Source organism: Marasmius oreades, chromosome 1 (assembly GCF_018924745.1).
Source record: "Marasmius oreades isolate 03SP1 chromosome 1, whole genome shotgun sequence".
NCBI lineage: Eukaryota > Fungi > Basidiomycota > Agaricomycetes > Agaricales > Marasmiaceae > Marasmius > Marasmius oreades.
The window spans coordinates 5,483,766-5,510,200 of NC_057323.1; the positions used below are offsets into that span (position 1 = coordinate 5,483,766).

Below are 26,435 nucleotides of genomic sequence, written 5' to 3' on the forward strand. Positions count from 1 at the left end.
AGTATTCCAGATCAAAATCAAATTGTCTCTGTCTCATTCCGTGTGAACGCGGGCCATCACCACAGCCCCAGACGCTCTTAGCCTCAGTGGCGAGCGTTGGCGATCAGTACTTCAGTAACAGGGGTATAATGGAGCACGATCATCGAGATTTCAGACACACAGAGCAAGCATCAATGCGAACAGAGTACCGTCAACTTCTGGGAAGCGGACGAAACGCCGGACACCAGCATGGAGAATTTCCGAGTCGAGATAGAACATGACGAACTTCTGAACCTGGTACGAGCTAACGTTGGCTGCGGAATGATATGCTGAGTAAAGAGGTCTGAACAAGAGAGGGGAACTCGGGGCAGGTAGATTTTAACGAATAGGCGTCGAAATATAGGATAATAGATGTCGGTAGCCGATGTTATTCTTCTCGCTGTTTTCGACATGTCGGCACCGAGGATAGTGACTGACAGTCCTTCCCGGTTAGCCAGCGCCACTGTCAAACACACGCCTTCGAAACTTGCCGTCCACTTTAGGTGCCTCCGCCAGGAATTTGAACTTGAAGAGTCCACACAGAAATTGGAGGTCCGACAAATTAACGTCTTCGATAAGTGGAAACGGTACGGTCAAGGATCGTCAAGAGTTTTGTTGCAAAAACAAACGGGAGATCGATGGAAGATGCTGCAGACCCGGATTCCCGCTGTCGTTACGTATACAAATGTTCGTTCAAAGCGTTGAGCCTGAGAGTCGGAAATTGTTCAGGAGGAAAGTAACGAAGTTCGAACAGTGCGAAAGCGGGCCCCAAGTTTCCTCACAGTGAACCGAGCGACCCCTTGAGGTCCGACTTTCTGAAGCAACCAAGAGGAAAGACGGGTCAGTGGAGAGGGCTCAAAATCAATAAAGTACTCACTCAAGAACGAGATGATTGTTCAGCTTCATGTTGAAAACACAAAAACTCCGTCATCTCCACGTCTGTTGGTACGAAAAGAAGCGGATGAATTACTTTTTGCACATCGGAGGAGACATGTGGATACTATCAATATCAATAGCAATAACATTCACAACAGCCCTAACAGAACGGCTGCTTACCAACTCTTCGTTCTCTGAGAACATTCGACTCTTCACCAGGAAGTTCCTTACCAACCTAGAGAGCTTTCGCTTCTTCATGGGAACGACAGTCAACAACATACATTGATGGGAAAGTATCTCGGGTATATACGTACTTCAAAGCTCCGGTGGGTGTTGAAACTTTGATATCACAAGGGTGCGAAACTTGGAGCTTGAAGCTTGAAGATGAAAGTTGGCAAGAGGTGGAAAGAAAATTTACATAAGGTGTATCGCCACGATCAGGGACATTTAGTAGCGCAACCGCCGGCATGTCCATCTTCCGAAAATCCATCTTCAGAGCCTCATGTACTGCCATTATTTGGTCTGGATTCGGGTTTAAGATCTATGAATTAATCCTCGATTAAATTAAGCCTTCAACTGACACTGAAATCGGCTACGAGCCGCGGATAGTCCAGCAATTCCATGAATTCCGATATCGCAATATGTTCACAAGATAACTTGACATCTCTTCGCAGTCCACATCATTGAACCGGCTCGTAAGAGCCAACTTTAGAATGTTCTTGACATTGTTCGCGTTCGCCTTCCGGATATCCCGCCTTTTACTTTTATTGAACAAGCGCCCACCAGTGACGTAGTTCAAGGATACCGCTGATATTAGAATAGCGGCACAAACTTAAAGTCAGGATCAGTAGCTCAATGTGCGGTTTTAAAGACAGCGGGACGAAGTTCAACCGAAATCGAGTGTCGTTACAAGAACCAAGAATCAATATCATAGGCTCTTCCAGTCTTCATATGCCGACGGCCGTATGGGGGACCAGGCTTTTCATCTAATAACTATTTCGGCACCAGCAACGTCCCATTACTTGTTCAAGTCATTTGCGAGAAACTTACCGGAGTCACGCTGTCCCTGATCGTGGCGTCGTCGTGGGTGGCCCTATGTACTATGATGTAATTTTCTTTCGGACGAACGTGCACGGAATATATTCAAACCCAATGAATAGTCTTTTCTCTACCGTGACGGATGTGTCCTTCTCGGACATTACTATTGAAGAAGCGGAAGTACCATTGGCTGGCAGATATTCAAAACGAAGAATAAATGTTGTTATTGTAGTAATGATGTATAGTAAGTACTAGGTCTCTTCTCCGAGGCGCAAAGAAAAAACCTTCCGATCTTCATCGTACCAGTAGACATATATTGGTTGGCCCTCGAATTCTAAAGGCAACGAAACTCGTGAGCTGCCCATTGATTCTTGACACTCCTATTACTTCACCTGTCGATACTAGGAAGTTAGTTTGTGTTCGGACCATCGTCGAGGTCGTAAAACGTGCGAAGTCCCCGAGTTGTTAGCAGAAGTCAACTGACCGTTCCGTAACGCCAACCACGATTTCTTCATCATTCCCGGAATATTAGGTTTGGGTATCACGATAATTGACGCTTCGCGAAGCCAAACTACCGTGATGGTGATCCTATTGATAGATACAGCTTTGTCCTACATTGGCAATTATTCATGGTAGCCCCTAAATACAACAAGATTTCTTCATGAATTTGTGACTCCGTGGCAGCGTAAATTATTGAAAGGGTTTCTTTGGCTCAAAGATAATGCTGACAGCAGTGGGATTGGTAGTATGCTAGGCTCGCTTTACCAGCGACTTTGACGCCGGTGAGTCCGGTGATGGCGACGTCGACACCGATGACTCTAATATCTCCGACTTCAATTTGTGTGTGCGGCAGTACGAGCCTGCTGGGCTCCCTATAGTCTACTGCCTCGTGAGTGAGCTCTAGGACAGTATACTAGTACTGGTAGGCGATTCCCGTGTGGGACCATCAGTGAAACATCATGCTGTGTAATATACAAATTTTATTTTGATATTTGGGTTGGATTCGAATTTAGGTTCACTAATTCTTAGATTCATCTTCAATTAAATTGAACAACCACTGGCACTGGAAGAGCCTTGCAGCCTGAACTCGGAAGCTGGAACTCAAGTACTCAAAAGCCACGGTCTCAAGACAGGCCAGAAGTTTCCTGGAAATCACGATTTTTTCGCAAGAATTCCTTGCAGTTTTACAACTATCATTGAACCGGCTCGACATTGGCAATGAACCAACTTCAAAATAACACCTTCAGATTGTTGCAATTTTGACATTGTTCGTGTTCGCGTTCTGCATATGAGTCCGCCTTTATTTGAACCGCCTTTATTTGAACCGCCTTTATTTGAACTTTTGAATCGTCCACCCAAGGATGCCGCTGACCTAGAAAGTCATCGCAAGAATCAGTACAGTAGTTCTATTCTACGGGTACGGGAATGCCGTAACCACACCGTGCGGTGGTTTATACGGTATGTTGGCAAATCATAGGCATCATATTCCTATTACTGTACTGGAATTAATTTCCTCATTAAGATAAAGAAACACACCGGTAACCTCCCAGTGCCTTGAAGAACAAGCAGCGAGGACTAAAATTCGATTTGGAAGCCGGTCAGAAGCCAGGTAAGTACCTGAAGCAGTCTCCGGGTGTTTGGGGCCAAAAGTACTCACCAGTCACATTAAATTTGCTTTCTGTACAATACTTCCATTTTAGTCGTAGATTTTGAAAACGCCCGGGCCGTACTCCGTACCGGAGGCCTAATACAGCCGTAGCATTAAACAGGACAGCGGGAAGCTCAACCGAACACACAGTGGTGGACGCTTCCTGTACATCTCGTTCATGAGTCGTGCCTACGGTCTTAACAAGATTGATTTGAGGATTGTTGCAAAGAACCAAGAATTTGAAATCAACGGGCTATTCACATGCCGTATTTTTCAATTACGTAGTAGGTGAAGCTCGGGTAAGTAAGTCACAAGTCACTTTTCATCTAATGAATATTTCGGTACCAACATATTCCATCACTTTTTCATGTCATTTTCCAGAAACATGAGGTTACGCGACCAAATACGGAAGAAGCACCCAGTCTTACTCCGGAGTGCAGTTCTACCGACTAAGACTGACTTCTGTAGGCTGTGGGAAGAATAAGACCATTAGTAGAACGAGCAGTTTGTGTAAGCGCAGCATCTAAGGAGATTAAGGAAGTCGCTTTACAGCGTTATATACCGGCATTGTGAATGCCAAAACTCCGACAACCCTCTCTGTACAACTTAAGAATTTGTTATGAGCAACATAAGATTTCCCGACATCACTGATGAAGAATGAAGAATAGAGGTAGGGGGCAGTGTATGAGAATTTATCATAGGACAAAGCTGGATTTTGATCCAATAGCATGACGTACTCTACCGCGACAGCTTGTTATCGCGGTACCCACACCCTCCTGCTATCGCGGGGAATGACATAGAAACTGTCGTTGGCATTACGGAAGGTCGGTTAATTTCTGCTAAGGATCGGGGGACATCGACACCTAGCACGTTTTACCACCTTGACAATGGTCCGAACACCGTCTACCATAACCGACGAGTCCAGTAACAGGGGTTCTGAGGATCGACGAGCACATCTCGTCGCCTGTAGGATCCCAGAGTCTACAAAAGTCAGAAATTCGATAGATGAACATCCAACCCCGAGAACAACCCGACACCAACTCCTTGGTATGATGAACACCGACTCGCTAAGATGCAAGTTGGGCTAGTGCCTCCTCTCGCTAAGAAATGACATGAGGAATACGGTTAGGAGAGGAAGCACTGAGGACATCGACATCTAGCACGTTTTACGACCCGCCAGAGGTTCAGATACCACCACCCTCGTCATCGATGACGGGGACCGTGACAAGGGCTGCGGTGGTAGAAAGCTGCAGAGCTGCAGAGATGTTATTCCAAGTTTGACATTCCCGGCGCGACAGTTAATGATTTCCGCATGATCTATATAGTTGTTATGTACCTGGAAAAATGTGATGATCAGGTGGAAGGGGACGTACAATATAGCATCTACCCGGAAAACCAATTACTGTCACTTGAGTGTCGAGGCAGTATTTTTATTATTACACTTGGCTTGTTTTTCAGGACAGAAAAGATCGCGGTTCATTTTAATATGTCGAGGACGTGGATGCTCAAATCGTGAGATATCACCTATTCATGTTCGAACAGAACCACGTACATACGTAGCCCTCGGAAAACCAAGACGAAATGAATTGGCTAAGTTTTGAAAGCCGAAGGCTTCTCGATGACTCGGTATATGTCGGCTGTACACCACCGTCTGGGAGAAACCCAAAATGAGGTACCTTGGCTAATGAAGCACCGGGGGACGTCTGGTTTTGCCATTGAGGTTATTTTACCCCGACGTGGGGGTGGACCGTGTTCTTTCGAATAAAGTAAACCAATTATGGTACAATCTGAGGGTATAAAAATAGTGATAAGTATCCAAAAAAAAAGGGAAGAGATCTTTGAACCTAGCAAACGCTGACAGGCTGATGGTCCAACTCAAGAGGGGAGCAAAATAACGGTGATTCCTGGTCATACACTGCGCTGCCTCGATTCTCATTAGCAAGCCGAAGATGAACAAGGGAGCGAGCAACGCAAACTTTACAACTCCAATAATGGGCAGGCTGACTTTAACTTTCGAGTTCAACTTCGCGCGCCAATCATCATGAGAAGAAATCAATGAAAACGTTGTCTGGACTCGGTGGTGTCGGTGCGTAATGTAAACACGGTAACGTGTGTTCGAGATAAAGCAGGCCCGAGCCATAAGCAGCGAGGACCTTCCTGAAACGGATGCGAGCTGGCGCCATTGAGTTCGTTTGTCCGTTCGCATATCGAACCAACAGTTCATGCCGCAGCTGGTTTATACAGCTGACACAGTCTGTCAAAGTTAGGTAGCTCCGAATGGGGTATTCTTCATTAACATAGAAGCGAATCCATGGGAAGGATCACATCTTGTTTACATCCGCGCCGGGAAGCGTCCGATAGAAGGCTGGAGTTTTTCTTGCAGAACCTTAGTACTCCTCCACCACCATCTTTCCTTTAGGAAAACGAAGAATAGAGCGTCGGGATTCGGAGCTGACAGTAAAGCGTAATGTCGGAAGCTGCTATCCTTGCAAAATGATGCTGGCGCAGAAAAGAATACGAGTTAGTAGCACTCCTGACCTCATTGAGCAGATGGATACCAAACATTGCAGTCACCTGCCCTCCCGGTCGGTTTCAATGACTTTGAAGGTCGCGCCGTCTAAATGATCGCCATGAGATACCTAATAAGAGTCCAGTGTGAGACCAGGACAATGATGAATTGTTGAAAAGAATTGGAGATTAAGATCGGAATACTGACATGGAATGCGTTGGAAACCAGACATTCCCCATCATTGGCGCGTGGGCCATTATCCCCCCAATCATCCATCTGCAGCTTTGGCTTCTGGATCGTGGTTCTTTCTTGAATGCACACAATCTATTCGAATCCGCACCAGTGCTTTGGCCGACGCTCGGACGCCCGATATGACATCTCGGGTTCGGCAGGCCCAAAGAATTCCGTGTCGTTTGTCTGCGGTGACAGCGCCACAAAAACATTCGTCTTTCGGAATATTGACATACGCCATACGTCGAAAGGATTGGTCAATTGTTTCTCTGGGACTGTGGATTATCTCCCTGAGACTTTGATTGAGACCAGAGCATTGGAAAGTGGTGATAAGAGGCTCGAGAAGAGGGAAGGTCGCGAATAGGCAACCCATTTCCGACGTATCGCGACCCCTCGGGACGTTCGGAGTTGCGTATCCCGCGACAGAATATATATGATGAATTGGCCCATCCAACGTACTATGTCATTGGCCATCCAAGTATCTCCTGATGAAGACGACGTCGCCGAGTCGTTAATGCGCTATGCCACAATTGCCGGGATATTGAGAAATGAACGCTGTCTTTCCGATTTGGAAAATGGAGCCCAGAGGTAAGGAGAGAATAGGGTACAAGGTTTTCAGTCGCTACGCCATCGATGGGTGTGTAAATATCAAAAGACAAGTCCGATGGTGGGGCCGGCGAGGAAAGGAAAGTTGGGCAAGTTCCGCCGGGAAGTGAACCAGTGGGTTCGAGAACTGCAACCCAAGTTTACAATTGTGAACCTTTTGCGATCGTGTCCAAACCGAGTACTAGAAGGGCAAACCTCAACCGATGGAGTGCCTCACATGAGCGGCCGCTCGCTTATTGCCTGCGAGAGAGATAAACAAGGCCACATGTGACCTTGACCGGCATGAGCATTTCTAGTATAAGGAATTCCTGCGGTAGTGACTGGAAGTAGGGACCAGAGGCAAAGTGTCATGGCTTCCAGAAAGCGAAGTGGACATAATGGGGAGGACGGCGGTGTCTTAGCGAGGCACTTCGGTTTATGGCACCAGAGGAGTGAGGGTTTGTAAGAATCTGAATTGAACCACAATACAGAGAGAAAACGCTTGACGTATAGCATTGTATCATCGGAGAAAGGACGAGTAAGATTGAGAATATGTCCATCGAGCTCAATCAACTGGTCAAATGATATCGATCTTGTTGTTTGTACTTTAGTGTTTGACCTCAAGTCTTCGTGGTCTGTTATAGATGTAAGTTCTGCGTATTGAAGATATGCTTGTTCTACCCACAAGGTTAAACGTAACACATGGACGCTACTGGCCCAAGATCCTCAAATCTAGGTGGTGTCACGTTGAGGTTTTCCTGAATGGAACGGATCGCTGGGGGCAAGCATCATTTGGTCTGGAACCTGAAAAAATTCAGGTCACTTTGTAGTATGGTGAATGATGTTGAACCGAAATCTCCGTACAAGTATGTAGGTCAATGTCATTGTTCCGGTTCGAGGAATACGAAGCCGACAGAACACATCACGTGGTTATGTTTGCTTTTCTTTGGAGTTAGGTAGAGGCTTATTGGGTAATCAGGAGAACTGTGCGAAAAAAAAGCTTCCGCTTACACCCAGGAACTCAGGGGCTTTCTCCTCCTCCCTCTCTTCCATCTCGCCGGAGTAACCCAGGACGTTGACATCGCGGATCCTTTATTTCTTATGTTTAATCTGCTATAGTCGTGAGTAAAATTTTTTCTCCAAACGTTTTACAGTACTCTAATAATGTCGACACCCCTGTCAGAGCACGACAGATATTACCTCTACGGCAATTATGGTTTCTGTTAGGAAACTGAAGCAGATGGAGCAAAACGGTGATTTAGGTCCTCATGATAATGGGAATGATTCTGGGGTAGAATCTATCGGTGAAGAGGTGCGTGTTTGGTGTTTTGCGGATCTTTGCTGGTTTTTTAACACAGTGGTAACAGGCATCTTCGTCAAAGATTTCGCCTAAAGATACCCAGGATACAGACATCAAGCGACCTTATACTCGATCTCAGTCAGGTCGCACGATAAAACGTCGAATTCGAGACGATAACGCGCTGGATCCAGACAGCCAGTCATCTTCACCCATAAAAAGGGCAAAGTTGTCCAGAAAGCGGCCCATTCGAAAGCCTCAACCCAAAGAAGTCGAATCAGAGGACAACTCGACATCCGAGTCAGAAGAACCTGGTGCCATTAAGAGTGCCATCAATACTGCAGGCGGAGGAGAACTGAGCGCACCCCCTATCATGCCAGAAGAACATTCACAATCAGAGCAAACCATGGTAGCACCGTCTCTACCTATGCGCTACGGGACCAATAGGGTCATGCGAGCTACTCTTCCGACGCCAGTGCCCAATCTCACGAAAAAGAGTCGAGGTCGGCGCGTGCCCACCCGGGCAGTGGCAGAGCTTCCCGTCAGCGAGCGAATAGACGACAAACGTTCATATGTGTGCTCAGTTGAAGGCTGCGGGAAGTGTTTCCATCGTGGAGAACATCTCAAGCGTCATATACGATCGATCCATACGCACGAGAAACGTGGGTTAACATGAGTCTTGCCCTACTTTGGCTGACCAGCGTCCCTTTTAGCATTTAAGTGCACTTTTGCAAACTGCGAAAAGTACTTCAATCGCCACGACAACCTCCTTCAGCATATCAAAGTTCACAAACAGCACGTTGTAAGCAAGAGTCCTAGAGACGAAGAAAGCGGCGACGAATCCAATGTCATTGTGAACGCGAGCTCCAAGGGCAATATCATGCATAGCTCTCACCCTCTCCTATCCCTTGCAGCAGCGGCAGCTCGTCCACTCAAACCTGCTTCGACGATTCCTAATCTCAATCCTGTTGTATCCGATTCAGGCTATTCGTCTACATCCACACTGACATCCTCTGCATCATCCCTTTTCCCATCTCTCCGACAAACCTATACACAGATGAGTTTTTCGTCTGGTACATCACCTTACGAGTCTTCTGGGAATTCGAATACCTTTTCCACTAACATGGCCGTTTCGTCTTTGCGTACTGAGATGTCGTCGTTGCGCACCGAGATGCCAGAATCGTTTCCAAAGCAAGACGATGTCAACGAGACCCCTGGTGGTACTTACCGTTTTGTGCAACAAAAGCCGCCGTACCTGCCTCGCCCGCCCATGATGCTGTGAATTTCGTTTTAAAACAGGCCCTGCGGTGAGCTGGTTTTTCTCTAGCTGGTACCTTGCTGACGTTCAACTAGAATCTTTGTGTGTCTAATTTCAACACCTCGCTTTAGAGCCACCAACTTCTCGTGTCAGGACTTTATTGTATCTTCTAAATGACCATTTTCTTTTCCATACCAACTTTTTGCATAGGAGTTTTCACAATTATGTGGATACATCGTCGTGGCCCTCTCTTTTCTAATCCCCTTCTTTATCTTTACCTTTCCGCTGTAGTAGATCGCTTTCAGGTTCTTTTATGCTTTGTTTTAACATGACATGGATATCTATATGTAGCTTATCATAAACTGTTACAAAATGTCTAATTCTTACGCATCGCCCTTTGTACTCTAAAAACAACAAAAGATCTACCACACCGATAGACATTCACCTCGATATATGGATCATCCTCCCTCAGTACACATGTCGGCCAACAGTTGTCCAAGAGTACGTCTTACATCCTCTATTACCACTATTCGATCGTCTTCTCCCGGGTCCAACGGATAATCTTCAGGAACGAGAGTCGGAAACTGGCCAAACCATTGATGCTCTAAAGCCAGCTTTGCCTCCAGCCTCTGTTCTGGGGGATATGACAATAGCCGTTTAATGATGTCGACCACACTAGGAACGGACATTGGCAGTGACGAAGTCAAAGGCTGTGGTTCAGCAACAGCAAACTCGACTCTCTCTGCGTCCGGAAGGTCCTTAAACCCGGGCCAGGTTGTCTCGTTGGGTGTACCCAGAAGTTTAAAGATGCTCCATGCGAGGCCGATTTCGCCTCTGGTACCGTCGAAGAGGGATTTTCGGAGGTAACCAGTGCAAGAGGAGGTGCTCCGGAATGAGGAATAGGAGTAGTCTCTTTCGTCGTCATCGTTGTCGTCTCGAGTAAGAGGGGTGAAGAATTCTGCAAGTGTACAGCCGAGACTCCATCTATCGATAGCGAAGGGGTTGTAGGAGCGGGTGCCGAAAATTAGTTCTGGTGCTCGATAGGGTCTGAAACAGACGGGGCGTTGCTTAGTGAAGAGAAGGCCAAAAACGGACAGACATACCCAGTCGAAACCTCAAAGTACATTCCCTTTCCATCATCACGATATTCGGGCCACAAATCCGCCTTCTTATCGTTCTCAGTCTCTCCCTCCCTCCATGCAATCCCAAAATCGATAAGGTAAACACACCCCGTCTTAGTGAACAAGACGTTACTTGGTTTGATGTCCCGGTGAGCGACGTTCTGGTCGTGAATGTATGTTATGGCACTGAAAAGCTGGCGCATGATACTTCGAGAGACGACTTCGAATCGTGTCCGACAGTAGGTTTCGCTCGACGTGGAATTTGGGGGGTAGACTGAGGGCACGAGACGAGGGGAATCGAGTAGTTGACCCAAGGAGAAGGAGATATAGTACATCCAGATGCTGAGGGAACCTTCTTTGATATCGTTGTCGACATCTAGAATCGTGACGACCTATACCGGTGAATGGAAGTTTTCACTGAAAAAATGGCATGACATACATACATTTCTGTGCTTGAGATCCTTCAAAATTCTGGCTTCCTTGACGATATCGTGAGGTTCCTTTGCGAATTTCTTAATAGTAGTCGAGGTTTTCACAACCACCAATTGAGGTTCACCATCGTCGAATGTAGCTAGTGTTCGTAAAACAGTCGAAGCGATGCCTTCTGCGATGACTTGGTAGTCTGCTTCCTCATCGCCGTTCTAGCGACAAGTGAATCATGATATATATTAAAAAAGGGACTATACGCACATCTACCCATTGGTTGTCGTTGGAGCTCATGTGTCACTGCAAGCAGCAGTAATGATGGTGGTACGGAGAAAAGAGTCATAGCTGAACCCAAGTGTTCGACTGGACCAGACATTCCCAGATAATGATATCGCATTAGATACGACAACAGATAATGATACATATTATACTTTAGCAATAAGTATTCAAACTTAAGCCAAAACGCAAGAGCACAGGACCGATCTCAATAACAAGGAGAACCGTGACAGCAAGAACAACAATAACCATCCAAAATCAGAATCCCAGCTGCTCAACAAAGCTATGCCAAGTAGCATCCAGAATCGGCGCCCCCTCGCCCACACCAAAATGGCCGGTTCCACCAGCGCTAGTCGGCGGATGAGCCAGCGCAGAAAACATCCCATTTGGCGCAGATCCAAACAGATGGAGCTGTTCCCCGAACTGATTGTGGTTGTCCATGAACGAATCTATATCCGAGTGAGGTGCAGTCCTATTTGAAGTATTCCCATTCATATGGAAGGAGCTCTCGGCTGTCGAACTGGGCTGCCCGTCGTAGAAGCTCAAGACAGGTCCTCCCAACGAATCTAGACTCCTCATGTCTTGGGCAATCGTAGGGTGCATATCCTGAATCCCTTGTTCTGCCATCATGGTGTTGTGAACTTTTCCGAGAGTGGTAGGAGGAGGACTCTGCTTTGCGTTGAGACCATTCAAGGAAGCCGGGTTGCTACCGGGCTGCTGCTGATGTTCTTCTGGGAGTACGAGTTGCGTACGCCCGCCAAGCCTGTCGAGTTCGTCTGAGGACAGATCAAGGAAACACCGGGTAGGATCAGGGGGACCAGGCGCTTGGTCCACTGCTTCGTGGGCTTTTCGTTGGAGGTTGAGTATAGTGTCCTGCATACGCGTCAGATCAAGTGTTCCTCAGCAGCACCTCGATAAAGCTGACCAAGATGTTCGACGCCGACCTACAGGTCGGTGCTGCCACTTCAAACACCTTCGCGACATCATCAATCCCCTCAAGCGCAGAGTTTACCATCTTCGATTGCGGTGCTCGCGTAATGAGGATACACATTACTATCTGGGAAGTACAAGGTCAGAGGAGCGGAACAACATAGATACGCGACAACGACAACTCACTGTAGCAGAGAGCGCCTGAGACCACGCCAGGTTGTACCGTGCCGCTAGATCCGGGACTTCATCCTGGACTTGTTTTAATCCCTTCATCAACCTCCACGCCGATCGATACGTTGCCATAACAGACGGAACGAAGCGATGGTTCGTCAAGTCATGAGGTTGGTCCAGAAGAGCTTGGGCAAGATAGGCTCTGTGGAGATTGAGCAATACTATAGAGGCATGCGTGAGTCATTAAGCAGAGAGGGGGGGGTGCATCAACAAACCCGTATCCTTGTAACAGAGAACCATGTATCTCTGCATAATCAAGTCCGCTCTGGGCTCGTGACCGCACCGTATTCTGAGATGTGGAGGAACAGGGAAATCTCGAATGTTCCTATCCAGCTCGAGAACTTTAGCGTAGGTAGGTATTGTGCATGCAAACGCAGTTTCCATTATTGTGTGCATGAAGGCAGAGTATTTCCACACCCAAGTGTGAACTAACGCGTTGATGTCAGAAGAGAAGAGACGAAGAAGGCGATGGGCGGTGACTTACATCCAAACTCACGTTCACCCTCAGCGTTCACGAATTCCTCGCAATCCTTAGGGAACGGACAGTCAACGTACACAGGAGAAAGGTTTGGCGGGCGGCCATATGAGAAGCTCTGTGATTCGTGATCAGAGGGGAGGAAAGACCGTAGATGAAGACGACGCACCGACCATGTATCGTTCGCGAATAACGACCAAAAGACTCTATTCCGCCGTTGTTGAATCTCTTCAGGAAGCTTCCAGCGAGCACCGTTGAGGTCTGGACGTGACTGATCAGGAGGGGCCAAAAAGGACAGCCAACAACAAAGGTAGTGATACCCACGTAAAGCGATCTACGAAAGCGACATCAGGGAAACGGAAATGTTAGACAGACGGACGACGTACGCTAACAGCCAAACGAACTGCATGACCTGCAACAGGCAGTGCTGCATTTGTTCCGAGAGCCTGCCAGTCACTAAGCTCAAGGTATTGTGCCATGTGCAGCTGAGAACTCATCAAGATGGAGACGGAGGAAAATTGGGAGAATACGTGCCATAGCTTGACACATCCTTAGAGTAGTTCTTTTCGTGGGTGGATCTAGTCCGCTAGTAGCGCGAGACAAATAGAAGTACTCTTGGGCTTCAATGTTGTATGGGGTGCGCGTGTTGTCGAAGAGGGAAGCGAGCGCAAAGACGGAAAAGAGGAGCGCTACTGTGTGATGGCAACCGATGGAAGAGAAGTTCCCCGCCCGGTAGACGACCAAGAGAACCTCATCGAATAGTTCTGATCTCGGAACGGTTGAATAGCTGACAGCAATGAGTAAAACAAGTACTTAATGGGGAAGGCGAGAACGTACAAGTATTTCCCGTGTTCCAAGTAAACCTCGCATAGGCGAATCGCTTCAGAGAGGGTGGGTAACATTGAGAGAAGCTCGCCTCCAAGGCTTTCCGGGTCTTTTTCCGAGTCTGTACAGGAGGATGCCATGATCTTTTTAGATATTCTCGGGCACTCCATTTCTTCGTAGTTCGGTGGCCTTGATAGAGCGCGGATTAAAAACTGTTTACGATATCGATTAGGGAACGAAAGACAAAAGAGATGAGGTGACGCAACTCACCTCTGAGCGCGCTGTTTTTCCGAGAAAGGTAGACTCGCCATTCACACCAATGGAAAGAGTGCCTGGAAGATAAATATAGTTCAGCATGGACGGTTGGTCAAAGCAATCCGAACCCACCGAACGCATCCACAAGGATCTCATCTTCATCCATGTCCTGAGGTTCCTCCGGAGGACTACAAGACGCCGGTGAGGAAGTTTGAGGGTCAGTCGTCGCTGGTGAAGATGCTTTGGGTGGTAAGTTCGACTGCGGTGCCTTTAGTTGAAGTAGGTCTGCGCTGAGTAACGGATGTGGTTCATCGGAAACTTGAATTTGTAACGTTCTCAACGCAGTTTCCAGTTCCCGAATGCGACCACATAGGGTATCAATACGTTCGTGCAATTCCGCTGTATTGGCGAGAACCAGTCTGTTCCCTTTCCAGGTCGTTAGAGAGCCTGAAAGTAGGAGCTATAAGAGGCGAATCTCGAAAAGAAGCTTCAAGTCAACAGACCGTCTGGACATATCGCCCCGCATCCCCGAGAGACACATTTTTCGCATGGAACCTGAACCCCGGCGAAATCAGCCTCGAAGTGCGCAATAAGCAGTGAAGTTATTTCTTCCGTACCTTCTTGTCACAGCGTAATTTCAGCCGCCTACATTCGGCGCAAGAGGTCGGTCTGGGGGAAATACTGGTAAGCCCGACGTATATGTCGTCACCTCAGCGATTACTCACACTCGGCCTGGTCTCCTTCTTCCTTGCGCATCCTTCTCTTTCTCCTTGTGTGCCACGCCCATACCGCTCTAATTACTGGTCGACAACGGCAAAGTTGACGTCGTCGCCGATAAAAGCAGAGGTTGACTGAGAGTTTGTTGAGTGTTTCAAGCACTTCGAACTGCGTGTCTGGTCGAGAGTAACTGGGTACCGTTCGTGGCCGTTGTTGAAGGCGATGAATCAAGTGATTACAAAGTACCCACGTAACAATGCACTCTTTTACTTCCACCATCTGTCATCAAGTTCAACGGGCGCGTACAAGCACCTCGTATACGACTGGGATTCCCTTCTATTCGTTGGGCGCATCATCATCATGAATAACGACGTCAAGATCACTGGACGAGTCGATCCCTTCAAAGTGTCTTTGTTGAATTTGAAGCTCTGCGTTGGCAGAATACCTACGTGTGGGTCGAGGACAGAATGCCCGAGCATAGTCGCGGGTTATAATAATATGTGACAAACGAAGGTGCGTTTTTCGAGGCTTTATAGCTGGTTACCTATGGGATACTAAGCTGTTCTTCAACATTGTATAGCCTTCGAGATCCAACGACATTGTTGATGGAGAACGATCAGCTTTTGGGTTTAACAGAAGGAGAAGGAACTTCAACGTTGGCATGTCGGTATGCTACTGAGTTGGCAGATTACCGACGTCGTTGGCACTGACAGGTTTACAGAACATCCCAGAATATCTACGCCATATCTCTATGGACATACAGGTCCTCTTTAGCTCAATTTTCCTGCACACATATGATGTCTTCCAAGCAGCGCATTATTCACTTGATTCTGGTAGGAATACCTGGAGATGTTGCCTGTTTAGTCGTTAATGCGGATCCGTGGGCACCAGGAAATAGAAGGTCTCTTGTCTTGTTCGGGTACTTGAAACCTGCTACACATTATACAATGACATATGGAGAACACCAGCTGGATTCATGACGAAAGCTTATACGAAATACGCGAACCTAAAGGTTGACTGACAAATGCGCCAACTTTTGCTAGAACGAACCCACCGCCAAAGCAATTTCCGTCAACCGCGTATCGTTCCCTGGCCTCTCCCCATCAATGCCCTTCTATCGCAGTACGGCACGCATTTGGAAATTCAGACGGCCTCTCCCACTCCACCGAGTATCGTGACCTATATAGAGGACTCGAAGAATCAATATGGAGCCAAGAATGACACCAGTGTCAAAAGAAATGTGCATTTGATGTTCCGATGAAACATAACCTCGGCCACTGGTGGCGCTAGACTCGTAGCGAAACGATTCGATGTCCTCACCCCCGGTTGCTTAGATGCCTGAATAGATCAGGTATGAGCTGCAAATCTATCCATGCCTTGTAAATTACTTCACCACTGTCCAGGGTCCCCTCACGGGTCACGCGACACCTGGGGTTTTTGACAACAAGAACGACGTGGAGTTCGGACCAACCGAAAAGGCGCCCTTGATAAATACAGCACATTGAAGAACGACAGCGACAACGGTTCTGCTCCAACATACTCCGAGTTGCATGAATAGCATTGCGGAAGCTAATTTAGACCGAGAAAGAATTTGAATAAAGCTTCGTCCCAACTCCAAAACATCAAAGTCCGGGTGACAATACAGCGCGGTGCTCGCGGTGGTCGTTATTCGGCTACCCCAAAGGTCTTCTATATAAAAAACGGGAGGCTCATCGTCTCGACTACCACTGTCAAACTCTCATCATGGGACACGCAAGGACCGATACTACAAGCAGCCCTCCCCACTATTTCGACGACGCTCATCAACAGGATGCGCCAGATACATTGGACTTTGATTTGGACAGCATCATTCCAGAGACCCATGAACACCGAACATTAGTTCTTTGCTTCGATGGAACTGGTGAGCGATACTTTTGTGGCCTCCTGCATTATGAACCTGGTTCTGATTCTTCCTTCAGGTGACCAATTCGACGACGACGTAGGTTCACGGCTCTTTCTACAACCCGAACATCGACCCTCATGCTTGCAGTAGAACTCAAATGTGGTCAATTTCTTTTCTATGCTCAAGAAAGACAGTCCTCAACAGCAGCTGGTGTACTATCAAGTCTGTACAAGTTACCTCTTATGCTTACTCTTCTGACTCCCCCCCCCCCCCGCTTCTAGGCCGGTATTGGCACATACACGATACCTCAAATTGCAAAGCCGATGGCAGCGAAGTTCAAGAAGGTACTCGATATGATGGTTGGCGTTCATCTGGACGCTCATGTGATGGGTCAGTGCCGGTCCACCTTCTGAAATTCCGCAACCTAACTTGACGCTTGATAGGTGGATACGAGTTTCTCATGCAGAATTGTAAGCGTTTGTGGTTCCTGATGGTTTAGCTCACACTCAGGTAATACATACAGACGAAAGCGGAGACAAGATATGCATATTTGGGTGAGAAGAATCCCATGTGGACCCGGATATGAACATAAGTTTGCTGACCACGCCCAATCAGGTTCTCCCGCGGCGCCTATGTGAGGCTTTTTTCTGTCGAAAAGAGAAATCTTGCGCTGACCTTCTTGGTAGACGGCTCGCGCCTTAGCCGGAATGTAAGCTATCTCTATCTTGTATAGGACGAGGTACTCGTGGCTCACACTTACGTTGCAGGATCCACAAAATCGGCCTCCTTCCCAGGTGCAATCATCAGCAAGTGCCTTTTGCCTATAAGATGTACTCTCGGGAAGACGAGAAGGGATGGCAACAAAGTGGCACATTCAAACAGTCCTTCTCGATTGATGTCGATATCGAGTTCCTAGGTGTTTGGTACGTAATTCTTTTCCCCGCCTTCTTTTCTCCTCCCTTAACTCTATCTCCAATCTCCTTCTACATAGGGATACCGTAGGTTCGGTCGGCGTAATTCCTAAACGCCTACCTTTCACCACTTCGAACACCCACGTTCGATACTTCCGACACGCGGTATCGCTAGACGAGCGTCGAGCTCGGTTCAAGCCTAACTTGTGGCAGCGTCAACCCAAGAATCAGAAGCAACTTGGACTCCCACCTGGCGCTATGCCTAGAGTGTGGCGACGCCCAACCAGGAAGTCTCTCAGGGATTTGGAACGCCAGTACAGCGGAGATGGGGAATGTGCGACTGATGTCGAGGAAGTCTGGTTCGCTGGGTGTCATACCGGTCAGCTGGCTCTTCCGTTCATTTAAAAAAATCGAGGGCTCAATGATCTTTTTTCTAGACGTCGGAGGTGGAGCAGTGCCTAACAACACTAGACACAGTCTTGCTCGGATCCCCTTGCGTTGGATGATCAGACAATGTTTCCTCCTCAAGACGGGAATCATGTTCCACCGGGAAATGCTGAAGATAGTCGGGATGGACCCTTCGACTCTGTATCCGGACGTTATACCCAGACCTCCAGCGCTCACCGGCACCGTCGCCCCAACTCCTTCGAATCATGGAAGACAACCTACAGGGAGCTCTGTGACGACTGAGGACACCCGTATCGGTCATTTCACGGGAGATTTTGTGAACGAGGAGGAAGAAGAATTCAAGGATGCGTTGAGCCCAGTCTATGATATGCTCAAGAAGAAATGGGGATGGTGGATCTTGGAGGTTATACCGCAGACGTTGAAATATCAGAACGATGATGATTATTCTTGGGTGCAGGAGATGACGTATGTCTTTCTTTCTTCCACATCTGAATCGCCGTTTTAAGTTTTGTTTTTCTCTTGGTTCTTACAGATGGGGAAACTGGGGCAAACCGCGACATATTCCGCATAAGCATGGGGTCAAGGTGCATCGGTCGGTGAAGATTAGGATGGATGCTGAGGCGGAAGCGTTGAAGTTGAAGGAAAAGTATGTTCCTAAGCCGAAGTGGAACTTTGACCCAATTTGGGTGGATTGAATGTATATGTATAATCACGCGATGGTTAAGATAGCACTCACGTATGTTAGTCTCTTTTTCTGTAATGCTATATGACGTTCAGTTGAGATGGACAATTCTTGTGGTTAAAGGTACGATATACGACGTGGACTCCGACCAATTCCTATCCCAGGGCTCTTCCAAAAGACAAAGCTCCTGTGAATGCCCGGGGCATCTGGATGTCCTTCGTTGAAGGACTTCGGGATTGAATACAACATTCGATCTCGCGGAAATAACCACTGAATGTCAGGTACATGATTCGTAAGAAGTTCTTCATTGGGGAGAGACAATTGTACAGTGACAGTGACCCCAAAGGCGTAATTTCTAAGTTAATGACATTTAACCAAATATTACACCTAAAGGAAAAATATTTGTATTTACTGTACATATGTATATATACTTCTATCTATTGGTGATCATTGTCTTGATGATCTTGGTCTTCGTTCAATCTGTGTGCATTTTAAATTCTCTTTTGGGAATTGGGGCCTAGAAAAAAAAAACCACCGGTTGTAAAAGTGTGTATCAGTTTATACTTTTGCAGCAACAAAAAAGAATTTACGTACAATAAAATTGTATATAACACGCAATGCGGCGTATATCCGCATAACAAGGTGCCCAAAGTCACCCAACCTTCCTGCATCAAACGACCCCTGAACAAAAATCAGCGGGAAAGTGATGGCCGATGCCGAGAGGAGAAATGCCGTTCCGAAATAGTACAAAGGCCGAAGGACACGAGTAATGAGAAGTGACTCTGAGACAGGTGGAGGAGGGGCTGTTGGTACCGTCCCGGAAAGTAAAAGGACTGTGAAATTTTGAAAACCCGGAGGGATCAGGGCAATAAAAGAATTAACAGAAAAATAGGCACTTACTGATATGGAGACAAATGCACACCCAGTGAAACATTGTCGCGAGCTGGCACTTGTGTGGAGGACGCCCGTCGATTAATAGCGGTAAGAGTGTCGGCACGAGGTAGAATATGCACACGAAATTGCTGAGTTTCGTCGCCGCCGTAGGGGTGAACAGGAGGTAACTCATTGCTAGCGACATTGTAAAAAGAAGTAGGGAAACGGATCGTAGTAGCAGAAAGTCGGCCCAGGTGGGACTGGACGGTGTTGGCAGGTTCAATGCGTTGTCGTTGGCGGTGGTCCGAGTCGCAAAGGCGGGAGTTCGCTGCATGATGATCTGAGTGTAGGGGAAGAGAGACGATGGTGCGTTCAATGTCTTGAATTTATACCAAATCGCGTTTTTCACATGTATAGGCGTCGATCGGGCGGCCCCCGGCGGGGCTCTACTAATCATCCAATCCGCGCAATTCGGACGCTGGGAACGTTATGATTTCAGAGACTTATATAGGACACAATTGGTAGTAGTACGGTACTACCAAGGACTACCAACTTGATTGAGAAAGTTTGCGTTGTTCGTTGGCGACGGTCGCAATAATGCCAGGTGCCGCACACACGACGACTGTCTAGGTGAACTCGGTGTATTGTATCATCGCCCGCAAAAAAGGCTGAGCATAGGCATCCAATGCTATCCTATCCAAGGTGAACTATTAGTAGTACCCATCAGTCAAGCTAAGTATGTCAAATTAAGGCCACGATACAGTAGTGGGCGTCAGATACATATCCCGATATCGTCGCTCGATCACCAATCTTCCTGAACACCGTTCTGGTGAGCCATTATGAATCCGAGTAATCAATATTGATCCCAAGGTTCTCCAGAGCGCCGAAGCTCCTCTATACGTTCAAGGAAGCTCAAGATGTTTTTCGCCATGGGCCGCTGTTTCGGTTTCCTATCCCAACACTTCTCAATCAATCCCCAGACATTATCCGGGCACCAAACCCCAGCTTCTGTCGGCCGGTTCGGTCGAATGTTCAAAGTTACGACGCATAACATAACCGCGGCATCGTTGAGCGCTGGGAAAGGAGGTTTGCCTGTTATTATCTGAAGATAGTCAATGTTATGATTAACTCAGGCTTTCTTTTGGGAATAAGTGGAAACCATACTTCAAGAAGGGTGCACGCGTATGCGTAAACATCTGCAGCAAATTTATCGATTTTCGAGGTTCGACCATTCGACGCCGAGTCCGAGTCGTCCGACATGAGTATGATTTCCGGTGCCATATAACGGAGTGTTCCCTTTTGACTACCAGTCGCAGTCGTTGGGTTGAAGGAAGAACTCGCTTCGTGGACCGTTGTTGCCAAGCCGAAATCCGCTAGACGACAATGACCAGCTTTGTCGACGAGAATGTTTGGCTGTCGGGTGTTGAGATGTTAACCCAAGTGACATGGAAATCGTTATCGACTTACAGGCTTCATATTACCATGTGCAACTTTGCATGAGTGCAGGTAGGTCAGTCCGGCTGCAATCTCTCGACACTGCCGTTCGGAATATGAATGAGCGACATGTGTTCAGGTATCCTGGGGTTACTCACCACGACTAGTCTATCGTGTCCGGTATTCTTCTGAAGGAAGGTGATGATGCCCCCATTCTCCATCCAAGGAGAGACCATACAGAAACCGTGAATAGGAAATAGTTCGTTATTCACGCCCAAGAAGGGCAAGACATTGGGATGATCAAACTGGGACCATAGGAGGGCCTCTTTGCACAGTTCCTAATAAGTAATTAGAAGGATATTCTCAGAGGAAACTCGAGTCTGCTCACGCTAATTGTCTTCTCCTTTCTAGCAGAATCATCTGATGGGAAAAGACGAAGAACTTTGAGGCACACATCTTTTCCTCCTCGAATGCCTTTATATATTTCCTGATTAGACATGACTTTCGATTAGCATATCACAAAGGTAACAATTAACGCTATTTTTTATTCACCGAAAATCCTCCTCTCCAGGCAGGATGGTTGCTTCCCTCAGGCCTCGCGACGTCGTTCACAAACAATGAACTAGGCAGTACGCCGTATTTTTCAAAAAGACGTCGAAGGTGTCTTGTGCATTCCTTTCGGTAACTTGCAGAGGGCGCGTTTTGAATTTCCTACAGACAGTCGAGGTCATCGAATAAGAAAAGCACAATTTGAGGATATGAAGGAGCTTACCGATTGAAACACATCCGCCAATTCCTTGGCCTCTTCGGCTGAACAGTTTTCGAGGGGGGCTGTTAAGCCTCTGTTGTCCCTCTCGACTGGTAAGGTCCAGAGTGCCTCTGCACCACTTCCGCAATCGTTCGTACTTCGCGAAGAGTCTGTGTCCAGTGACAGACATCGATTCTGATCACAAGAAACGAGTGAGGCAGATTCCCAATCATCAAGGGATAACTCGGGCGTAGTGATGTGCGGGCTCGGGCTCAGGCCCTAGGCCGGCCCGAGCCGAGCCCTAGGCTTCACAAGCCGAGCCGAGCCCTAGCCAGGGCTTTGCAGGGCCCAAGGCTCGGGCTTGAGGTTTGGAAAGCCCAAGCCTTGGGCCTGAGCCCGGGCTTTTAGTAACCACTCTTTTACTTCTTTTATGCAGCTGACAAGTCACTAAAGACTGTATAATTCTTTGTACAGACTAAAAAGCTCAATTTTTTCGAGTCAAATACACAATATCCACCTCAGGCCGCACCTTGACAGCTAACGTAAAGGCCTGATAGGCCCCCAAAAAAGCCGTGAGAAAGCGGCCTTATAGGTCTTCTACGCCGTCCAGGTTACCCGAATAACCACTCCTACATCCTTCTACCTACAGCAAATCTCCCTTCTCTTCTTCTATCCTCTACTAGTCAACGTCATGTAGCGCTCACGTTATCTACCGAATTATCATCTTTTCTTCTATCCTCAATTTTTACACCGTGATTTTGTCTCACATCTGTCGTTCAACATGCCCCATGGCCATGGCAAGATAACGCGAAGCCCAGGGAAAAGACGTTCAAAGGCAAGAGGGAATATCTGGGTCGAAATACCGGGTAACGCACGAAAGGCGGAGAAGGCTCAGGCTCGAATAGCCTCACTCTTGGCTGCATCTGCGGCACGCAGAGCCGCAAAGATTTTATCAGAATCGAGGGAGAATGAAAATGAAGAGGAAGGCTGGTCAGATCACGTAGAGGTTGAGGTAGTTGGAATGGCTGGGGTGGGTGCGAATGGAGGGGTGGACAATGAAATGGACAGCGGGATGGATTCCGCGTATTTCGAGGTCAACGACGCGTCAATCCCTTCCATTACAGCACTCGACGACGTGAATCCTAACGATCCTTCAGTTGATGCCAGTGGAACACGCCCTAGCGCGGCCTTTCGACTAACCTCAAGCTGGAAAGAGCTTCTTCCAACGCTACTCGACTCCCTCATCATCTACCGTGACAAGACTGTCGGAAAATTGGACGCACCTCTTTTGCAGATTTCTTCGCGTTGTACAACAGGAACCTGCATTCTTAGAGAGTCAACGATTCACTGCTACTCATTTATCAGTGAGCATCCCTCAATTAATCTACCTGATGGTTTCTCGATATGGGTTTCTCACTTGGCACATCAACAGGTCATCAGAACCTTACGGTTCCGTACTGTGAATGTTGGACCTTACCACAAGTCCTTGTCCAGCACGGCCTTTTCCCTGCCTCACCTTCACAACCACGAACCGCATTTTCGATCGATCTTTTGGACTTCTATCAAATCCTCTGGCGGTACTCGTGTGACGCCATCACATCGTTCTCCAGTTCACTTGCTCTGATGTACAGACGTCGAGGGTTCACGTTGTGCAACCAAGCAGTGTGTATCTGTTTATTTCTGAATTAGTACAACTGATCTTAGTGTTCTACAGGGCGGTATGCAACATGATCCCATTCGTCGGCGCCTCGGTCCCGCCGTACAATGGTTCGATTGTTTGCAAAACAGGTTGGACCGAGAGATGAACCATATCATTGAAGAATGCAAGCGGGAATTGGACATCACTCCCAGTAGCACCCACACACCTACACCAACTACTCCGGGTTCAGCAACGAACTCTGCTCTGCCACATCAATATCAGGCGTCGCCAGACCAGGGTTCTGCACCCTTTCCCTCTTTCCTGTCATGTACGACTTCAACCCCCACTCCTTTTGTCTCTCACCATACTTCCTTCACTACCAACGCAAATTTCACTCCAGCTTCGCTACCATCCACGACCACTTCGCATCAACCAAACCAACCACTGTCAAAAGGCGAGTGCGCTTCCGTCTTGCAGCGCCTGTGTCCACCATGTTTTGGTGGAGACAGTTTTGGACTTTCGTTTGATGAGTAAGTTGACCTTTGGGTTTCTGATACTCAAAGCTAAAACATTCGACAGTGGTGGAGATATACACGTGGCGTTAGATGGGAACCTACACCATCGCCAGCTAGCATCTGCAGGCGAGGGTGTAGCATTCTACGAATCTGAACGCTTTCTCTCCAAATCAGTGGTGGATGGCATTGGGGAGCGTGTTGCGGCAGCTCGTAATAAACCAGCAAAAACTCGTACTCTAAAGGTTCCCAACGAATCGATAGACCAGTGTCGGGAATCGTACTACGCTGCCAAGGGAGACACAAAACATACGTCAACCGATATATTCCGTGAACGAGGTTTGATGGGTCTCGTCTGTCGACACGATGTACCACTTCTTGTAGCGTCTATCGACACCCCAGGAGAGCAGCAGAAGTATTCCATCGCTCTCCTAGAAGTTCTGTTCACCTTACTTCCCAAATCTGCGACCGTTCTCGCATTGTACGACATCGGTTGTGTTCTTGACAGGAGCTTGGCCATGGTACGTTTATTAGTTTATACATTATCATCGTGGCTCACTTACCGTGTATAAGTACGACTTGCTCCCGCAGGAATATAGTTCAAGGCTACAAATGGCAACAAGTATCATGCATGCGTATGGCCACCAATGGCCGTGTCAACTCAGGTACAACCCTCGCCTGAAGGCCGGCTCGGGATTGACTGATGGAGAGGGAACTGAGAGGCTCTGGGCAGCTCTTCGAAAGCTGATAGGTCCCGAGAGACAATCATCGGTAGGATTTATCCTTACTCCAAAGCTATCACTGACCTACTGGTAGGCTGCTCGTCAGAAATGGTTACTTGATCGAGCCTTACAGCATGTCGCGGAAGAGCGACAACTTGAAATTGGGGCGTGGATGAAGTCGAAACTTCATAACAACGTCGAGGTTAAGGAGGCTGAGGCTGAGAAGATTCTGGCAAAAGTCCGTATATCATTGGTGGATCTCCGGGTGTATTGGGAACAACAGAAGGAAGCACAGACATCCGTCCGCTCTCGTATGTACCAGTTATCTTTTTTATTTTCTCTTACTGACTCGACTTGATCAGATGCACCCACTCGGCTAAGGAAGGAACTCGGGAAGATTCTTCAGCTCCAGTCTGAAGTTGACGCGCTGGAGGAGACGATTTCCACTGCTAAACATGCCATCAAGCACCTCCCCTCTGCATCTACCAATGCTATGGCCACCCTTCCTCAGCTTGAGAATGCTCACGCTATGCTCAAAGCAAGGGCGGAGGAGCTATACCTCTCCCTCAACATCACAGAAGGCTTTCCAGAGCTCAACAACATCCCGTTCGAGTATCTTCAGCTTCTGTTACTCGCACGGGACCTCAAGATAAACATTCGGAAGCGCGGAATAGGCAGTTTCTTCGAGTGGGAAAAATTGGACCGCGCTGTTGGTGGCAGTGACTTCGCCCTCGGTGAGTTGATTGGTGTCTATTGGTTCACATACAACACCTGACGTTTTGCTCAGGAACGAAAGCCCACCAACTTACGCGCAAGTCGATATCCAAACGGGCTCCCGCACTTCAAAATGCTATCAAGAAATTCAATCAATACGTCGACAGGTTGAAAGTGATGCATAAGCCGTCATTTTCAGTTCCAATTCCGAAGCCACTCCCAACCACGCTTGCAGCTCTACGCGACCCCGAAACCTCCCATCTCTGGGAGGATGTCTGGATTGCTCGTTCAGATTGCGACGTTGCCCCACGGTGGCTTGTGGACGAGTCCGTTCGATCTGGAATACGCGCCATGCTGACTCTCGATCGCTGTCGTGAGGAGAGATTGCGACTTGAGAGTGAAGCTAACAACATGTGCAGGTCGTATGGTCGTGAGCTTTTTGGCATCAAGGCGGCATGTTCTTCGTTAAAATGTAAGTAATAAAAGTCCCTAGTTCGAGCAAGTCTGATTATAATATGTCCTCAGATTCGAAATACAAGACGTTATTTAGTTTGCACCTGCAGGAGCACTTGCAGTTGGCCCTTTGGTGGGCGAATCCTCTTCTGTCACTCTCTCGACTACAGGAAGAGGCTTCACATACCTGTAATGTCAGCCGTTGTCCGGCCACACCTCCAGTCCCTTTGCCCACTATTCCTACGGCTCTAGTTTCCATGTCCCCTGACGGCGCATTGGCTGGGGATGACTACGAGCCAGATGAAATCGATGTGGGCGAGGAGCTACAGGCCACCAGTACAGACCATTATCTAGCTGAGATATTGGCCGGAGCTGACGGTGATGACGAAGAAGAAGGGGAGGAAGAAAGTGAGGGGGAACAGCAGAAGGTGGATGCCCCGAACGATTCCGTTCAACTTATATGGGCAGTTCCGGTACGTTTTGTTTCGTTTTTTCTTCATGCAGATGTTGATATTTTGCAGCCTGACCTTCCTATCGACATGGAGCTCCTGCCTCTCACCAAAACCTTTCCTAATTGGCCAATCGTTGGTGGGATGTCGGCCTCTTGTGTTATCAACACTACCCTGGGCATCCGACATGTCTTTACAGCCGAGGAGCTTGTTCGGATGGATGGTAGCACCCGCCGTCTCTCCTCGGATTGCGTAAACGGATGTGCCGCTATCCTCCAGGAGCTCCTGGCCA

The 26,435-nt window shown here is 47.8% G+C and overlaps 9 protein-coding genes across 9 annotated transcripts; 3 read left to right on the forward strand and 6 right to left on the reverse strand.

Annotated features, from left to right (window-relative positions):
* Positions 1 to 640: 640 nt before the first annotated feature.
* Positions 641 to 1,408, reverse strand: E1B28_001942 (uncharacterized protein; the record flags this gene model as incomplete). The annotated part of the gene is made up of 4 exons (XM_043147918.1): positions 641 to 829; positions 896 to 1,018; positions 1,075 to 1,146; positions 1,209 to 1,408. The coding sequence occupies 2 exons, from the start codon at positions 1,406 to 1,408 to the stop codon at positions 1,122 to 1,124; spliced, it is 225 nt and encodes a 74-aa protein (XP_043016632.1). The 3' UTR covers positions 641 to 829; positions 896 to 1,018; positions 1,075 to 1,121.
* Positions 1,409 to 7,932: 6,524 nt separating this feature from the next.
* E1B28_001943 (uncharacterized protein) lies at positions 7,933 to 9,752 on the forward strand. Its single transcript, XM_043147919.1, has 5 exons — positions 7,933 to 8,026; positions 8,089 to 8,217; positions 8,273 to 8,864; positions 8,916 to 9,509; positions 9,556 to 9,752. The coding sequence occupies exons 2-4, from the start codon at positions 8,119 to 8,121 to the stop codon at positions 9,482 to 9,484; spliced, it is 1,260 nt and encodes a 419-aa protein (XP_043016633.1). The 5' UTR covers positions 7,933 to 8,026; positions 8,089 to 8,118; the 3' UTR covers positions 9,485 to 9,509; positions 9,556 to 9,752.
* Positions 9,753 to 9,918: 166 nt separating this feature from the next.
* Positions 9,919 to 11,301, reverse strand: E1B28_001944 (uncharacterized protein; the record flags this gene model as incomplete). Its single annotated transcript, XM_043147920.1, has 4 exons — positions 9,919 to 10,507; positions 10,564 to 10,973; positions 11,025 to 11,222; positions 11,272 to 11,301. The coding sequence occupies 4 exons, from the start codon at positions 11,299 to 11,301 to the stop codon at positions 9,919 to 9,921; spliced, it is 1,227 nt and encodes a 408-aa protein (XP_043016634.1).
* Positions 11,302 to 11,541: 240 nt separating this feature from the next.
* E1B28_001945 (uncharacterized protein) lies at positions 11,542 to 14,954 on the reverse strand (the record flags this gene model as incomplete). The annotated part of the gene is made up of 14 exons (XM_043147921.1): positions 14,725 to 14,954; positions 14,617 to 14,668; positions 14,503 to 14,554; positions 14,132 to 14,446; positions 14,015 to 14,076; positions 13,757 to 13,956; positions 13,454 to 13,706; positions 13,306 to 13,404; positions 13,089 to 13,253; positions 12,929 to 13,037; positions 12,660 to 12,872; positions 12,400 to 12,605; positions 12,209 to 12,340; positions 11,542 to 12,156 (listed from the first exon to the last, which is right to left on the reverse strand). The coding sequence occupies exons 1-14, from the start codon at positions 14,784 to 14,786 to the stop codon at positions 11,542 to 11,544; spliced, it is 2,535 nt and encodes an 844-aa protein (XP_043016635.1). The 5' UTR covers positions 14,787 to 14,954.
* Positions 14,955 to 15,321: 367 nt separating this feature from the next.
* On the forward strand, positions 15,322 to 15,696 carry E1B28_001946 (uncharacterized protein; the record flags this gene model as incomplete). Its single annotated transcript, XM_043147922.1, has 2 exons — positions 15,322 to 15,383; positions 15,438 to 15,696. 2 exons carry the CDS (start codon positions 15,322 to 15,324, stop codon positions 15,694 to 15,696), a joined length of 321 nt encoding a protein of 106 aa, XP_043016636.1.
* Positions 15,697 to 16,459: 763 nt separating this feature from the next.
* E1B28_001947 (uncharacterized protein) lies at positions 16,460 to 18,612 on the forward strand (the record flags this gene model as incomplete). Its single annotated transcript, XM_043147923.1, has 12 exons — positions 16,460 to 16,616; positions 16,675 to 16,694; positions 16,749 to 16,820; positions 16,880 to 16,988; positions 17,042 to 17,068; positions 17,122 to 17,152; positions 17,214 to 17,232; positions 17,285 to 17,307; positions 17,366 to 17,521; positions 17,590 to 17,888; positions 17,947 to 18,382; positions 18,450 to 18,612. The coding sequence occupies 12 exons, from the start codon at positions 16,460 to 16,462 to the stop codon at positions 18,610 to 18,612; spliced, it is 1,512 nt and encodes a 503-aa protein (XP_043016637.1).
* A 298-nt stretch (positions 18,613 to 18,910) lies between these two features.
* Positions 18,911 to 19,823, reverse strand: E1B28_001948 (uncharacterized protein). The gene is made up of 3 exons (XM_043147924.1): positions 19,500 to 19,823; positions 19,194 to 19,432; positions 18,911 to 19,116 (listed from the first exon to the last, which is right to left on the reverse strand). The coding sequence occupies exons 1-3, from the start codon at positions 19,804 to 19,806 to the stop codon at positions 19,075 to 19,077; spliced, it is 588 nt and encodes a 195-aa protein (XP_043016638.1). The 5' UTR covers positions 19,807 to 19,823; the 3' UTR covers positions 18,911 to 19,074.
* Positions 19,824 to 20,325: 502 nt separating this feature from the next.
* On the reverse strand, positions 20,326 to 21,405 carry E1B28_001949 (uncharacterized protein; the record flags this gene model as incomplete). Its single annotated transcript, XM_043147925.1, has 5 exons — positions 20,326 to 20,574; positions 20,637 to 20,885; positions 20,940 to 21,008; positions 21,065 to 21,244; positions 21,295 to 21,405. The coding sequence occupies 5 exons, from the start codon at positions 21,403 to 21,405 to the stop codon at positions 20,326 to 20,328; spliced, it is 858 nt and encodes a 285-aa protein (XP_043016639.1).
* Positions 21,406 to 21,549: 144 nt separating this feature from the next.
* Positions 21,550 to 21,844, reverse strand: E1B28_001950 (uncharacterized protein; the record flags this gene model as incomplete). The annotated part of the gene is made up of 2 exons (XM_043147926.1): positions 21,550 to 21,617; positions 21,679 to 21,844. 2 exons carry the CDS (start codon positions 21,842 to 21,844, stop codon positions 21,550 to 21,552), a joined length of 234 nt encoding a protein of 77 aa, XP_043016640.1.
* Between the last annotated feature and the right edge of the window lie 4,591 nt (positions 21,845 to 26,435).

Excerpts from the sequence above, each read along its gene's own strand:
- E1B28_001948 (XM_043147924.1), bottom strand. The coding sequence starts at position 19,806 with ATGCAGCGAACTCCCGCCTTTGCGACTCGGACCACCGCCAACGACAAC. Across the intron at positions 19,433-19,499 it reads GTGCATTTGTCTCCATATCA|TCCTTTTACTTTCCGGGACG; the intron begins GTAAGTGCCTAT and ends AAAATTTCACAG. Across the intron at positions 19,117-19,193 it reads GTGTTATATACAATTTTATT|GCCCCAATTCCCAAAAGAGA; the intron begins GTACGTAAATTC and ends TTTTTTTTCTAG.
- E1B28_001943 (XM_043147919.1), top strand. The coding sequence starts at position 8,119 with ATGGTTTCTGTTAGGAAACTGAAGCAGATGGAGCAAAACGGTGATTTA. Across the intron at positions 8,218-8,272 it reads TAGAATCTATCGGTGAAGAG|GCATCTTCGTCAAAGATTTC; the intron begins GTGCGTGTTTGG and ends CAGTGGTAACAG. Across the intron at positions 8,865-8,915 it reads GATCCATACGCACGAGAAAC|CATTTAAGTGCACTTTTGCA; the intron begins GTGGGTTAACAT and ends CGTCCCTTTTAG.